Source organism: Xenopus laevis, chromosome 4S (assembly GCF_017654675.1).
Source record: "Xenopus laevis strain J_2021 chromosome 4S, Xenopus_laevis_v10.1, whole genome shotgun sequence".
Classification (NCBI taxonomy): Eukaryota; Metazoa; Chordata; class Amphibia; order Anura; family Pipidae; genus Xenopus; species Xenopus laevis.
In genome coordinates, this window is record NC_054378.1 from 131,229,352 (window position 1) to 131,244,447 (window position 15,096).

At 43.6% G+C, this 15,096-nt stretch overlaps 1 protein-coding gene across 1 annotated transcript in view; it reads left to right on the forward strand.

Annotated features, from left to right (window-relative positions):
- The window catches only part of LOC108704408 (constitutive coactivator of PPAR-gamma-like protein 1 homolog), a 45,975-nt gene extending 32,701 nt beyond the window's left edge, over positions 1-13,274 (forward strand). The window contains exons 11-17 of the mRNA XM_018240946.2: positions 1,426-1,675; positions 1,910-2,024; positions 3,812-4,021; positions 4,950-5,133; positions 8,167-8,305; positions 9,438-9,534; positions 11,400-13,274. Of these exons, the coding sequence (XP_018096435.1) occupies positions 1,426-1,675; positions 1,910-2,024; positions 3,812-4,021; positions 4,950-5,133; positions 8,167-8,305; positions 9,438-9,534; positions 11,400-11,711 (1,307 nt within the window). The 3' untranslated portion in view covers positions 11,712-13,274. The remainder of the gene's footprint in view (positions 1-1,425; positions 1,676-1,909; positions 2,025-3,811; positions 4,022-4,949; positions 5,134-8,166; positions 8,306-9,437; positions 9,535-11,399) is intronic.
- The last annotated feature ends 1,822 nt before the right edge of the window (positions 13,275-15,096 follow it).

A 15,096-nucleotide genomic window follows, 5' to 3' on the forward strand; every position in this document is an offset into this window, starting at 1 on the left:
GTGGCCTCGGCGCTCTTGGTTCACATATCTTCTCAACCTGTCGGTGGAAGAGCCTTGGACCCTGCCACCACTTCCGGACCTTCTAACCCAAGGTGCAATTCGACACCCAAACCCAAAAAATCTCAATTTGACGGCGTGGCTCTTGAGGCCAAAATCCTGATCCAGAAGGGTTTTTCAAAGGCTGTAGCACGCACAATGTGCTCTGCACGCAAACCGGTTTCGGCCAGGGCTTACCATAGAGTCTGGTCGACCTATCATCAATGGTGCATACGCATCAAAACTGAATTCAGATGATTCTCTCTTCCTAACATTCTGGAATTCCTGCAAGATGTCCATGGGGTTGTCCCTGGGCTCACTAAAGTCTCAACTCTCAACCTTATCTGTCCTTTTCCAGAAACGTCTTGCCATTCTGTCTGATGTCAAGATGTTCATGCAAGGGGTAGCACATGTGGCACCCTCAGTACGAGCACCAGCTCCCCAGTGGGATCTCTCCCTGGTGCTGCATTCCCTTCAAGGACCTCCCTTTGAGCCGCTGGGCTCAATGTCTCTTCAGTGGCTCACCTGGAAAAACGTTTTCCTTATGACGATTGCCTCTGCAAGACGGGTCTCAGAGCTCAGTGCCCTGTCCTGCAGGATGCCATTCCTTGCTTTCCACCAGGACAGAGTGGTCCTCCATACGGTTCCTTCCTTCTTATCAATCGATTCAGCGAGCCTACGTTGCAAAGGGACAAATGCCACCAGCCAGACTCACTTTGACACTCGCTTTGGCAGAAAGGTACTTCAAGCCGCAGTGGTATCTTCCACTTAGGCCTCACTCTCCCACCGAGAGTTTTTTCTTCTAGGGGACAGCTTTGGTACATCCCCAAAGTCCCTGTGTCCCCCAAGATGACTCGGAGAAAAGGAGATTTTGTGTACTCACCGTTAAATCTCTTTCTCTTCAGTCACTTGGGGGACACAGGGCTTCCCTCCCTGGATTGAGGCGTTCGCTTTTCCGTCAGACATGTTCTGTTTTTTCAACGTTTATACAGTTCTTAAGGTCGGTTACATAGTTATATTTCCTGTTGACTTTGGAACAAACTGAGCTAAGCTCCGCCTGCTGGGGGTATAGCCACTAGAGGAGAGGCTAGTTTCTTCTTCTGTTGTGTCCTGCCCTCCTGGAGGTACCAGCTATACCCCAATGTCCCTGTGTCCCCCAAGTGACTGAAGAGAAAGAGATTTAACGGTGAATACACAAAATCTCCTTTTTTAATTTAATGTATTTAGAAAGGTTCTTGTTTCATTATGAGGAAGCTTAAATTACATTTTCACGATAGTTCCCCTTTAGGGTTTTATTTTTGAGTATTTTCTGTTCAAGTTTTCCAGGGTGAAATTGCTGTTGGGATGATGTCTTCCAGCTTGTGAACTGCAATTGTGTTTGTGTTCCAGACTATCCAGTCATCATTAAGGAATGGGCAGCCTACAAGGGGAAGTCACCCCAAACCCCCGAGTTGGTAGAAGCACTGGCTTTCAGGGAATGGACCTGCCCTAACCTGAAGAAGCTGTGGTTGGGGAAAGCCGTTGAGGACAAAAACCGAAGAATGAGAGCTTTCTTGGCATGCATGAGATCAGATACCCCCGCCATGCTCAATCCAGCTAACGTGCCCACCCATTTAATGGTGCTGTGCTGCGTCCTACGGTCAGTACAAACAACTGCCACTTCACCTTCAGACCCAATAACTACTAGTTGTACTATGGTGTATCATTACTCATTACACATCTCTCATCTCATCTCATCTCTGTTCCCCATAATGGAAACTCTGCACGTGTTTGTGTTTATAGTTAAGCAGCTCCTAAGGTTTTTATTTGCTTTTATTGAAAATTGTGCTTTGTAACCGTGGAAAACCAGGGCTAATTGTGGATTTGGTTACAGGTATATGGTGCAGTGGCCTGGAATCCGCATCCTGCGTAAGCAAGAGCTTGATGCTTTCCTAGCCCAGGCAATATCACCAAAACTCTATGAACCCGAACAGCTGCAGGAGCTCAAGGTAAGGCCACTAAACCAGAATTGCTTCTGTATTCATTTAAACTGGCGGCCACAAGTTTCTTCTCTGTTTTTCACCTCATCTGTTCTTTGTAAGAGATTCATGCTGTGTTAGAGCAACACAGCTTATCACAAATGGAATTTAGGTTACTAATAAAAGAGACACATTATTTCTGCTCCTACCCATATGTTTAAATACAAATATACAGAGAAGGAATGTTCTGGGCACACAATAAGCTATACCCTCATACTGTACTGTCTAAGGGAATCAATATGGCACCTCCTCCTCCCATATGTATAAATACAAATATACAGAGAAGGAATGTTCTGGGCACACAATAAGCTATACCCTCATACTGTACTGTCTAAGGGAATCAATATGGCACCTCCTCCTCCCATATGTATAAATACAAATATACAGAGAAGGAATGTTCTGGGCACACAATAAGCTATACCCTCATACTGTACTGTCTAAGGGAATCAATATGGCACCTCCTCCTCCCATATGTATAAATACAAATATACAGAGAAGGAATGTTCTGGGCACACAATAAGCTATACCCTCATACTGTACTGTCTAAGGGAATCAATATGGCACCTCCTCCTCCCATATGTATAAATACAAATATACAGAGAAGGAATGTTCTGGGCACACAATAAGCTATACCCTCATACTGTACTGTCTAAGGGAATCAATATGGCACCTCCTCCTCCCATATGTATAAATACAAATATACAGAGAAGGAATGTTCTGGGCACACAATAAGCTATACCCTCATACTGTACTGTCTAAGGGAATCAATATGGCACCTTCCTCCCCCCATATGTATAAATACAAATATACAGAGAAGGAATGTTCTGGGCACACAATAAGCTATACCCTCATACTGTACTGTCTAAGGGAATCAATATGGCACCTCCTCCTCCCATATGTATAAATACAAATATACAGAGAAGGAATGTTCTGGGCACACAATAAGCTATACCCTCATACTGTACTGTCTAAGGGAATCAATATGGCACCTCCTCCTCCCATATGTATAAATACAAATATACAGAGAAGGAATGTTCTGGGCACACAATAAGCTATACCCTCATACTGTACTGTCTAAGGGAATCAATATGGCACCTCCTCCTCCCATATGTATAAATACAAATATACAGAGAAGGAATGTTCTGGGCACACAATAAGCTATACCCTCATACTGTACTGTCTAAGGGAATCAATATGGCACCTTCCTCCCCCCATATGTATAAATACAAATATACAGAGAAGGAATGTTCTGGGCACACAATAAGCTATACCCTCATACTGTACTGTCTAAGGGAATCAATATGGCACCTCCTCCTCCCATATGTATAAATACAAATATACAGAGAAGGAATGTTCTGGGCACACAATAAGCTATACCCTCATACTGTACTGTCTAAGGGAATCAATATGGCACCTCCTCCTCCCATATGTATAAATACAAATATACAGAGAAGGAATGTTCTGGGCACACAATAAGCTATACCCTCATACTGTACTGTCTAAGGGAATCAATATGGCACCTCCTCCTCCCATATGTATAAATACAAATATACAGAGAAGGAATGTTCTGGGCACACAATAAGCTATACACTCATACTGTACTGTCTGGGTTGTTGCTGTAGTGGTCATTATTCCTATTATTTGTTCCACAAACATGAGTTTTGTGTAGCAGTTGAGAACATCTGCCTCTGTCTGTCTCCTAGTGGTGGGTTCCAACCCAAAACCCCTGGCACTCAAGTGCACTTCTTTTGTTGCAGATAGATAACCTGGATCCTCGGGGGATTCAACTGTCAGCTTTGTTTATGAGTGGAGTGGACATGGCATTTCTAGCTAACGATGCTTGCGGGCAGCCAATCCCCTGGGAGCACTGCTGTCCTTGGATGTATTTTGATGGGAAGCTGCTGCAGGCCAAGCTGAATAAAGCCAACCGGGAGAAGGCTTCACTTATTGACCTCTGTGATGGTCAGGTATGTGACCTCTGCCCTTCAGGTGAGTGTTTTACACTGAATATGACATGTTGCTTAGTGTTGAATATAGAAAATATACAAGTGACAACTTCTACATTATGGGGGTTATTTACTAAAGTCTGAATGCCAAAAACTCCAAAATGTGAGGTTTTTTTTTACTATAAAATCTGTATTTTTACTGGATTAAAAAAACTAATTTTTCTGGATTTATTATACCCCAAGGATGGAAAAAGTCAGAATCTGAAAAATCCGGCATCTCAGACCCGCCGAGGTTGTATATAAGTAATGGGAGGAGTCCTGAATATATCCTGATCTGCTCTGGGTTTCGTACAAAAAACCCAAAGATTTTGTGGTTTTCGGGCAATACGATTCGAATTTTCGGATATTTTCATGTTTTTTTCCGCACTTTTTCCCCAAACTGGAATTTTTCGTGAAAATGTATTGATAATTAAGGGGAAATAACCCGTGTGGATTTGGTCGGAGTATATTTCTGAAAGTTAGATAAATTCAGATTTTGATAAATAACCCCCTATGTCTTTTGCATTATCCCCAACATTTCTATCTTTTCTCCTATAGCACTGACCCTTTCCTAGTGCTGCCATTAGAGTTCTGCACAGTTTGGGAGCATTTACCCCTCTCTGTGCCTGCGGATGGGTAACAATGTTAGGCCTGTGCTCTGCCAGAGCTTCTCTTGTGTTACATGTATTGTGTTTTTTCTCAAACCAAACAGAACCTTCACTGCAACCTCTAAATTTGACTCATCAGCAGAAAGTGTAGTTGTGTAACTTTATATTGCTGTCATTTTAGGGCTTGCAGGTTATAAATCTGACCATGTTTGTTTTGATGAAATGTTGTACACAAAGTTTTCATTCTGTTCCCAGCATGCACTGCTCAACCGTCACTCATACATATCTCTCTTTACATTCAGGTGGAGTTGGCCTCCAAGGTGGAGAAGATGCGTCAGAGCATCCTGGAGGGGTTGTATTTTTTCCGACAAAACTACCCCCTTCCCTTTCCACCTCCACCCGCAATGCCTTTCTACCCAGCTGCTATGTACCCCCGACCCTTTGGACCAATGCCCCCACCTCAGGGGAGAGGGAGAGGATTCTCTGGTAAGTGCTGGGATTTATTTATACATTTTATATACTTCTAAATTAGCATTGAAATAAACTTAACTCCATAGGGCTCCTTTACAGTGGTGGGGAATATATATACACACTTTTGGGGGGATGCCAGCACTCACGATATAAGGTGATAAATCGCCTGGGTGCACGATCAGCAAATTAAATAATACAAAACACCAAAGAAACTCTGTATGCCCCTTTGGATAGCGGTGGCCTGGTGCTGCCCAACTTCAAGGCTTACTACTTGGCAGCCCAGACGGCCTATGTTCATTGGTGGCTGGTGCCTAATGCAGAGAACCCTAATATGCAGCTACAGGCTTCGTGGTTGGGGTCGGTAGAAGCATTGCGGAATGCTCCCTATAGAGCACACACCGATCTCCCCAAGGATCTGGCAGTGGTGACAACTACCCATAGGGCTTGGCTTTACGCTCTCCATATGACAGGGGTTGACCCACCATTGCTCTCCCCGAATTTGCCACTCTGGAGAAACTCTACTCTAATCCACTTTACTGACCTCCCCAACTTCCAAGACTGGCCATTAGGGGGCATTAAAACTTTGTCTGATGTCTTAGAGGATAATATGTTTATTTCTTACACTGTGCTTAGAGACAAAATGACGGTTCCTAATCTGAGGCTCCATGCATACTTTCAATTGAGAGAGGCCTTTTTGTCACAGTTTCGCTCCCAACTACTGGTAACCGAGGACTACCCACTGTTGGAACTAGTCCAGACGGAAACGCCAGCTAAATTAGTATCCCGAATCTATTGGCTGCTGGTTCGTGCCCCTGTGGCCCCGTTCCACCGCACTTATCTTAAATGGCGTGACACTTTAGGAGACCTGGAGGAGGACCAGTGGGAAGAGGTGACTGACAATCTCTATCACTTCTTAGTATCCTCTCGAGATAGACTGATACAATACAAGTTCCTCCACCAGGTCTACCTAACACCGGCTAAGCTACACAGGTTTGGCAGTAGGGCAAATGGCAACTGCCACAGGTGTCAGGCGGAACAGGCCAACTTTCTCCATATGACGTGGCAATGCCCCCACATACAAGCATTTTGGAGAGCGGTCATAACGCATCTCTCGACACAACTGGCTCTCCCCCCATTGCTTAAAGGAGAAGGAAACCCCCAGGGCGCTAAACCCCTCCCCCCCTCCCCTGTGCTGCCCCCCCTCCCTCCTCCCCCCTGGCCTACCTGTCCCCCTGGGCAAATGCCCCTAACTTTTTACTCACCCCTCTGCGCAGGTCCTGTCCACGGAGTACGCAGTTGCCATCTTCTCCCACGCGCGTCTTCTTCCTGCTCTGATCGGCGTTTTCTGGCGCATGCGCAGTAGGAACAGGTACCGGTACGGCTCTACTGCGCATGCGCCGAATGTCACGAAGTGAAATCGGAAAACTTCGTGACATTCGGCGCATGCGCAGTAGAGCCGTACCGGTACCTGTTCCTACTGCGCATGCGCCAGAAAACGCCGATCAGAGCAGGAAGAAGACGCGCGTGGGAGAAGATGGCGACTGCGTACTCCGTGGACAGGACCTGCGCAGAGGGGTGAGTAAAAAGTTAGGGGCATTTGCCCAGGGGGACAGGTAGGCCAGGGGGGAGGAGGGAGGGGGGGCAGCACAGGGGAGGGGGGGAGGGGTTTAGCGCCCTGGGGGTTTCCTTCTCCTTTAATCCTCACTCCTGTCTGTTGGGAATTTTGGAGGGAGTTATTCATGGGAAACTCTTACACCTTCTCACTAGAGGACTGTTATATTATGCGAAAAAGTGTATTATATTGAGATGGATGGGGCCCAGCCCTCCCACACTGACAATGTGGCGTAAGCAAGTGAATAATGTTCTTCCCCTGATCAAACTTACCTACCTGTCTAGGGGCTGTCCGGACAAGTTTGATAAAATTTGGCGTCCATGGACTGATGCTGAGGGCATAACTGTTGTAGGTGAATAAAACTTGTATCTGTTGGTCATGGGGAACTCGGTATGCATTCTTTGTAACTGATGAACGGTAATGTCAATGGTCAGTGTCTCCCAGGCGGGAGCATACCCACCCCCCCCCTTCCCCTTGTCTTGTGAATGAAAATCAATAAAAACTTTTTGGTTTAAAAAAAATAATACAAAACAAAGAAGAGGATCTGCACTCACAGGACTTAGAAAAATCAAATAAAAATGTATTTAAGAACTATGAACTGACGTTTCGGCCCGTTTCCGGCCCTTTGAGAAAGGCCCTGGACGGGCCGAAACGTCAGTCCATAGTTCTTAAATAAATTTTTATTTGATTTTTCTAAATCCTGTGAGTGCAGATCCTCTTCTTTGTTTTGTGTGTATATATATATATATATATATATATATATATATATATATATATATATATATATATATATATATATATATACACACAAAAGCCATGAATATCTTGTAAATTATATCCTTATAAACGGTGAGTTCTGATGTCATCAGTTATAAACGGTGAGTTCTGATGTCATCAGTTATAAACGGTGAGTTCTGATGTCATTTCTGTCACATGACTCACTGAAATTTATGTATTATAATAAATAAAGTACCCCCAATTGTAAAATATGAGGATATTAGAAGTTACCTCGGAGTTCCATGACCTGTATAAAAACACTCGGCCTTCGGCCTCGTACTTTTATATGGTCATGAAACTCCTCGGTAACTTGTAATATCCTTATATTTTGCAAGAGGGGCTACTTTATTCACTATATATTACACAAAAGCCATGAATGTCTTGTAAATGATACCCTTATAAACGGTGACTAGTGATGTCATCAGTTGTAAACGGTGAGTTCTGATGTCATTTTTGTCACATGACTCACTAAAACTTGTGTATTATAATAATTAAAGTAACCCTTGTTGGAAAATATGAGGATATTAGAAGTAACCTCGGAGTTCCATGACCTGTATAAAAGCGTGAAACTCCTCGGTGACTTATAATATCCTTATATTTTACAATAGGGGGTACTTTATTCACTATATAAATACATGTTTATCCGTCTGTCTGTGTAGGAGTCCAACCCGTGTCTTCTCAGGGAGGGAAGCTGGAGATCGCTGGCACAGTTGTAGGCCAGTGGGCAGGGACCAGACGTGGGCGAGGAAGGGGACCATTCCCCCTGCATGTGGTGTCTGTGGGCGGAGCAAACAGAGGGTAAGTACAGTGAAATAAACATCAGTGTAGGTTTACACTAGGGATGCACCGAATCCAGGATTCGGCCTTTTTCAGTAGGATTTGGATTTGGCAGAATCCTTGTGACTGGCCGAACCAAATCCGAATCCTAATTTGCATATGCAAATTAGTGTCGGGAAGGGAAATAGTGGATTCAGTGCATCCCTAGTTTACACTTTAATAGCGTGCATCCAGTTGGAAATTATTTCAATTTGAGATTTATCTTACGTTGAAACAACTTGAATTTGACTATTCGCCACCTAAAACCTGCCGAGTTCATGTAGGAGTCAATGGCAGCGTTCCAGTGACCTATTTGAAGATGTTAATAGCCTTCCTGACCCGAAAACTCGAATAGAATCCGAATAAACTCAAATCGAGTTTTTCTCAGAAAAAAACTCATTTGACTAAACTCGAATGGAGTTTTTTTTCTGAGAAAAAATGTATTTGAATTCTATTAGAGTTTTCGGGTCGGTAATATTCATTCGAGTTTTTTCTTAAATAAGATACTATTCGAGTTTCGAGGTTGTTTGAGTTCAAGCAAAGTATAAAAAAAATCTCTAACATTCGACCTTTGATCAATCAGCCCCTTAGTGTCGGGGGGCAGTTCGGGGGGTTGTATGTGGCCATGGTTTTTTTGGCACATTCAGACTCAAGGTAAGTCATGGGGGGTCATTTATCAACACTGGGCAAATTTGCCCGTGGGGAGTTACCCATAGCAACCAATCAGTGATTAGCTTTTTAAAGCCAGCTGCAAGAAGAACAGTGAATGCAGCAATTTGATTGGTTGCCATGGGTTACTGCACATTTGCCCAGTGTTTATAAATGACTCCCCATGGTGTTTAATGAGTAACAACATGTGATACAAAAATACACTGTGGTTTTTCATCCCAACACTGAGCCCCATTGCACTAACCCATTCTCTTACATAATTGCTTTCAGTATTTTACAAATTAGTTGCTAGCGGTTACTGCAGTTTTGCCTGATGTTTGTAACCAAGCCCCGTGTGTGCCATAGTCAGTGTAATGATTTATTCCTGTGCAGTTATACACAGGCTTTTACTACACACATTTGACTAGACATTGTTTCTTTTCGGTTATTCTTTTCTTTGTGGCAGACGCCCCAGAGGAGTAATTTCCACCCCAGTTATACGGACATTCGGAAGAGGGGGAAGATACTATGGAAGAGGATTTAAGAACCAAGGGCCAATACAGGTAATATCTTTTATTTGGATTCTGGGTCACAACTTACAGCTTTTATTAGGGGACACCATGTACAAGTGTAATTAGTGCCACCTTAACTCATTTCTGTTCAGTATCAGCTTAATATTTCATTGTTTGTAGTTCTCCTACACTTCTCACACAGAGGTACTTACTCACCAGGTACATAGGTACTTACTCACCAGGTACAGAGGTACTTACTCATCAGGTACAGAGGTACTTGCTCACCAGGTACAGCGGTACTTACTAATCAGGTACAGAGGTACTTACTCATTGGGTACAGAGGTACTTACTCACCGGGTACAGAGGTACTTACTCACCGGGTACAGAGGTACTTACTCACCGGGTACAGAGGTACTTACTCACCAGGTACATAGGTACTTACTCACCAGGTACAGCGGTACTTACTAATCAGGTACAGAGGTACTTACTCATTGGGTACAGAGGTACTTACTCACCGGGTACAGAGGTACTTACTCACCGGGTACAGAGGTACTTACTCACCGGGTACAGAGGTACTTACTCACCGGGTACAGAGGTACTTACTCACCGGGTACAGAGGTAGTTACTCAGTGGGTACAGAGGTACATACTCATCAGGTACAGAGGTACTTACTCATCGGGTACAGAGGTACTTACTCACCAGGTACAGAGGTACTTACTAATCAGGTACAGAGGTACTTACTCATTGGGTACAGAGGTAGTTACTCATTGGGTACAGAGGTACTTACTCACCGGGTACAGAGGTAGTTACTCATTGGGTACAGAGGTACTTACACACCGGGTTCAGAGGTACTTACTCATCGAGTACAGATGTACTTACTCACCCGGTACAGAGGTACTTACTCACCGGGTTCAGAGTTACTTACTCATCGAGTACAGATGTACTTACTCATTGGGTACAGAGGCACTTACTCGTCGGCACAGAGGAACGTCTCTGTAAAATCTCAGTAAATATTTGGTCATATACCTGTACAACAGAAAGTCAGTATGTTTTGTCTGTGTGTTTAGTTCTGTTCATTGAAATAAAACCTTTGAATGAAACGGCTACAGTCTGCGCTAATTACACCTGAAAGTTTCTGCTGCAAAAACAAAGCACTTGTGTTACATTTGTAATTTAGAGCTTCCCATACAATTCTCAATATGTGCAGCCCCATAATCCAAACTGATTACTATAAACTACGGTTATCAGGCAGATTTGATGATTACAGCCTCATATCAGTCCGTGCATCAGCAGAGCTAACAGTCTGAATGAGCAAATCAATAGAGAGGCAGCCATACCCTGTACTGTACCCCTACTGTATCCATCTATTTTCATATGGAATCGGCTCGTGTAGGAACTCCATAGAGGACATCATATCCTGGTTATCTGAAATATTACTTGAGGATTTGAAGATGTTTGTTAGATAATAAGTTTATCGATCAGGACAGGCTCACTCCACACATGCTATGAACTGGCTCTGGTCGAATCTGAGATATCAATAGGGGAGAGACACATTCAGCTGATGATACAGTTAGTTCAATGCATTGTGCTGTGGCAATGCCAGCGCCCCCTGCAGGCAGAGATATGTATGTTCAGCTCAGACCTGGGCCACAGTTATAAATTCCCTTCAGATTCTGAACAGTTTCATGTTAAGAAGCGACATTAGGGAACCACAGCAACTTATTGAGGAGAAGAGAGACCCTTTCTGTTCAGATTTGGCATGGCTTTCCTATCTAGAGAGTGGATCTGGGGTCGCCTTTGTCTCTAACGCTGCCAAAAAAAGCTGCCAACCCCTGGGGCCAGCATATTGATCTCTCTGCTTTGTCTCTACATATAAATGAGGAGTCTTGTGCTTTTTGTTTCTTCTTTTACTGCAGGCTAAGCCTCCTTATGCTACTTCAGCCGAAGAAGTGGCAAAAGAGCTTAAGACACAGTCGGAAGACTCCAAATCATCAGCAGCGTCTTCAGACGGGTCCCTCACCGAGAACGGTTTGGTGAACGAGAAGGCGCCGGCCTCTCCGATAAACGGGGGCTCGGGAGAAGCGAAGGATTCCACCAACTCTGAAAGTGCCTTAAGCAATGACTCTAAATTGTGCAATGCAAATCCTCACTTAAATGCACTAAACGCAGACAGCGTGCTCCACAATGAGCAGCCTCAGGAGGGCGCTGTCTCAAATAAAGAAGAATAAACGTATTTTTCTAGAGGGTGAAGGATGATCGTGTTGGAGGGTAAGGAATATCTGGAAAGAAAGAGAGCCTACAGTTACGTACATTTTTTTCCTTTCCGTAAGTGAAAAATGAGGATTTTGGAAATTCGGATCCCTCTTTTGATGTAAGACAAAAAAAAACAAAAAAAAAAGTTTATTTTTTAACCAGTCTTAGACGAAATGCTAGAAGAGCTGATCAGCTGAAAGAAGAGCGTGTGATAGAAATGTACACAGCGCTTCAACTGGTTATACAATAACATAAAAAAATCGCTTGTAATTCTGTTTCTTGAGATGTAACACACAAAAAAAAAAACCCCCTCACACACATTTTTGGCAGTTTTTTCCGTACATATAAATATATATATGAAGCTTAATTATAATTTGTAGTGTATGGCACCATACGTACGCCATTAGATTTGATTTTCCACGTCTCGCGCATCAGCTCAGAAACTCCGCCTTCACCATTATGATCACAAAAGGTTTTCTTTTTCTGCTTTCACGGCGAGTTTTATGTTTTGCATCGACCAGTGCGTCACCCGAGAACCAATGAGAGAGAGACACACACACGTTATTGCGCTGATTTGTTCGATGCCGCCGTGATTAATCAAATCCTAGGGAAAAGCCTTTTTCTTCCAAACAAACACTTGTTCCGTGAGTAACCACCGTGCGTCCGTGATCGATGAAATGTTGTGCGGTTTTTGCAGCTTTTGCAGTTAGACCATTAGTAGAAGTCATGCATGGATCCTGATTTATAAGGTGTGTAGTTAATATTCTGCATGTTCCGTCCTGTACCACTCGTGCCCATTCACTAAACTACAACGACCAAAAACGCCAACTAATCGGTTCTAGTCCTATGAAAGCTGTTGATCTCTGTTTAGTCATTGACCAATCTCGCTCTAACCTGACAATTTTGTGATTATTCACCTCTGTTGCATTTATTCTTGAACTAAAGGGAAAAAAAAACCACAAAAAAACAAACAAATACTAATAATCTAGCCGTATCAATATCAACGTTACCCTGGTGTACTCATTGCTGTATCCTTGTTCTCTGTTTCTGGTTTATGCCTTCACATTAGCAAATATCGATTTCAATGTAAAAACGTGAAAAAAAAAACCATTAGAAAAATCTTTTTACCTCCCATAGCGAGACAGGAAGGTTCCGTATCCCGCCACTTCTTTCGTGGGAAAACAAGGAAACTGATCCTGCGTCAGTTTTTGTTTGTGTTCCCCAGACTTTCTATGTGTTTTTTCTGAAAATCCCACTCATTTTTCTGTTGCTTTCTCCTCTAATTTTCCTAATGCTCTTCATATCCACCCATTAGTGATCAGAAATGAGGTGTAATCCCCCCCGTTCCTTGCCCGCAAAAGCTACGTAGGTTTTATTAATGTAAGTTGGAGGGCGCTGAGCCCCATCTCATGGAATGCGCAAGAATGAACTACTGTTGGTTCTAGTTGGATGTAGTCGGATTGTGGCGAGATTTGATTGAAGGCTATTGAATGCAACTTACAATGCTTAATAAAAATCTTTATTCTTTTAGTATAAAACTGTCTCGGGTTTCTTCTGTAAAACACTAACAATGGCACAGTTTGTAGAGGTATAGCAGCAAGTGTCTAAAAGTAGATCCTGGATCATATCAGAGAAGCACTTTGGCAGGAGATTTGATGGCTTCCTATGCACCTCCCTTTCCCTCTATTCTACCTGTGCTGACAGCATAATAAGTTGGAGCTTAGTATAAGAGAGCGGATGAACTGGCAGTTGCAATGGACCCTTATTATCTCCACCTGATCCCAAGTTCAGTTTAAAAGCTTTTCAATGAACATAAACAGGTAGATAGAAAATATACAGATAGAAAATTGTGTGGAGGTCTACGTACTAGTAACCAGTCAACTCACAGGAATGTTTCACTAGTTGAAAAACATAAGTTGTCCTCATGAGGACCAGCGCTGATTCTTCAAGGGATGAATCAGCCGTTGTGGAAAACAGTTTGTCGGCCCTTGTGTAACTTTCGAGACAAAGCAAAAAGAAATGATGTAGACCCTGAGAAGAATCCATGGAGAAGGTTGAATGATCTAGACCAGTGGTCCCCAACCAGTAGCTCGTGAGCAACATGTTGCTCACCAACCCCTTGGATGTTGCTCCCAGTGGCATCAAAGCAGGTGCAAATTTTTGAATTCCAGCCTTGGAGGCAAGTTTTGGTTGCATAAAAACCCAAGTGTACTGCCAAACAGATCCTCCTGTAGGCTACCAGTCCATATAGGGACTACCAAACAGCCAATCACAGCCCTTATTTGACATCCCCATGGACGTTCTCATGCTTGTGTTGCTCTTCAACTTTTTTTTACATTTAAATGTGGTTTACCAGTAAAAAACGATTAGGGACCCCTGATGTAGACCCTGAGAAGAATCCATGGAGAAGATCAAATAATGTAGAGCCTGAGAAAAATCCATGGAGAAGGTCGATTTCTTTATTGGCCCCATGAAACACTTTGCTGGTGAGACAATGGAGGTCATCCTGTTGATTTCAGTGGCAGAGAAGAAATGCAGAGGAGCGTGGTAGGGCTACCCCCCCCCAACTCTGTGTAAGTGCAGGAGTAATCAATGCAGCTGTCCAGGAAGGGCAATGCCCACGAAAAAAAAGTTTTAATGGGCTGAAACATAGACAAGAAACATCCATGTGTCTGGATTTTGAGACCAATTTTTTAAAGAAATATTTGGGAGTAATGGCTATTTGCCTTCCTAGAAGCACCCAGAAGGTCTATTAGGGTGAGGGTATTGGGGGGGGGGCTCTCAAAACATCCTTTTATTTTACAGCCCCACTAGATACCTGAGTTTTTGTAGAGCTGCTCTCAGAACAGTCACCTTGACCAGTTATGGGACATCTCCGTAGCCCTCGTCTGAGGTCCTTCCTTAATCATGTGTCTCCTTCCCAACTTGGACATTTATTAAGGCCTAAGCAATGGCAGACATTGCAAAGCTACCCAGCCTTGCCGCCACTCGTGGCCACGTAACTTCAGTTCCAGCTCCACCAGGAATGACCCTATGCATCTGCTGAACCTACTTTAACCCCTCCACCAGAGCATCCTATGTTGCTTGTAGGGATTGAAGACACACTTCTCCCTTATCTAGCCTAATCCCTAAAGGAGAAACAAACCCTACTCTACCCCCCTCCCCGGGCAAATGCCCCAAACTCTTTACTTACCCCTCTGTGCAGATTCTGTCCACCGGAGTTCACAAGCGCCATCTTCTCCTCTTCGGTAATCTTCAGAATGAGAGCGGCAAATCGGTGCATGCGCAGTTGGAGCTATTTTCGCGACAACTGCGCATGTGGTGAAACGCACGAAAATTGCTGAAGCGCCAGTCTCATTC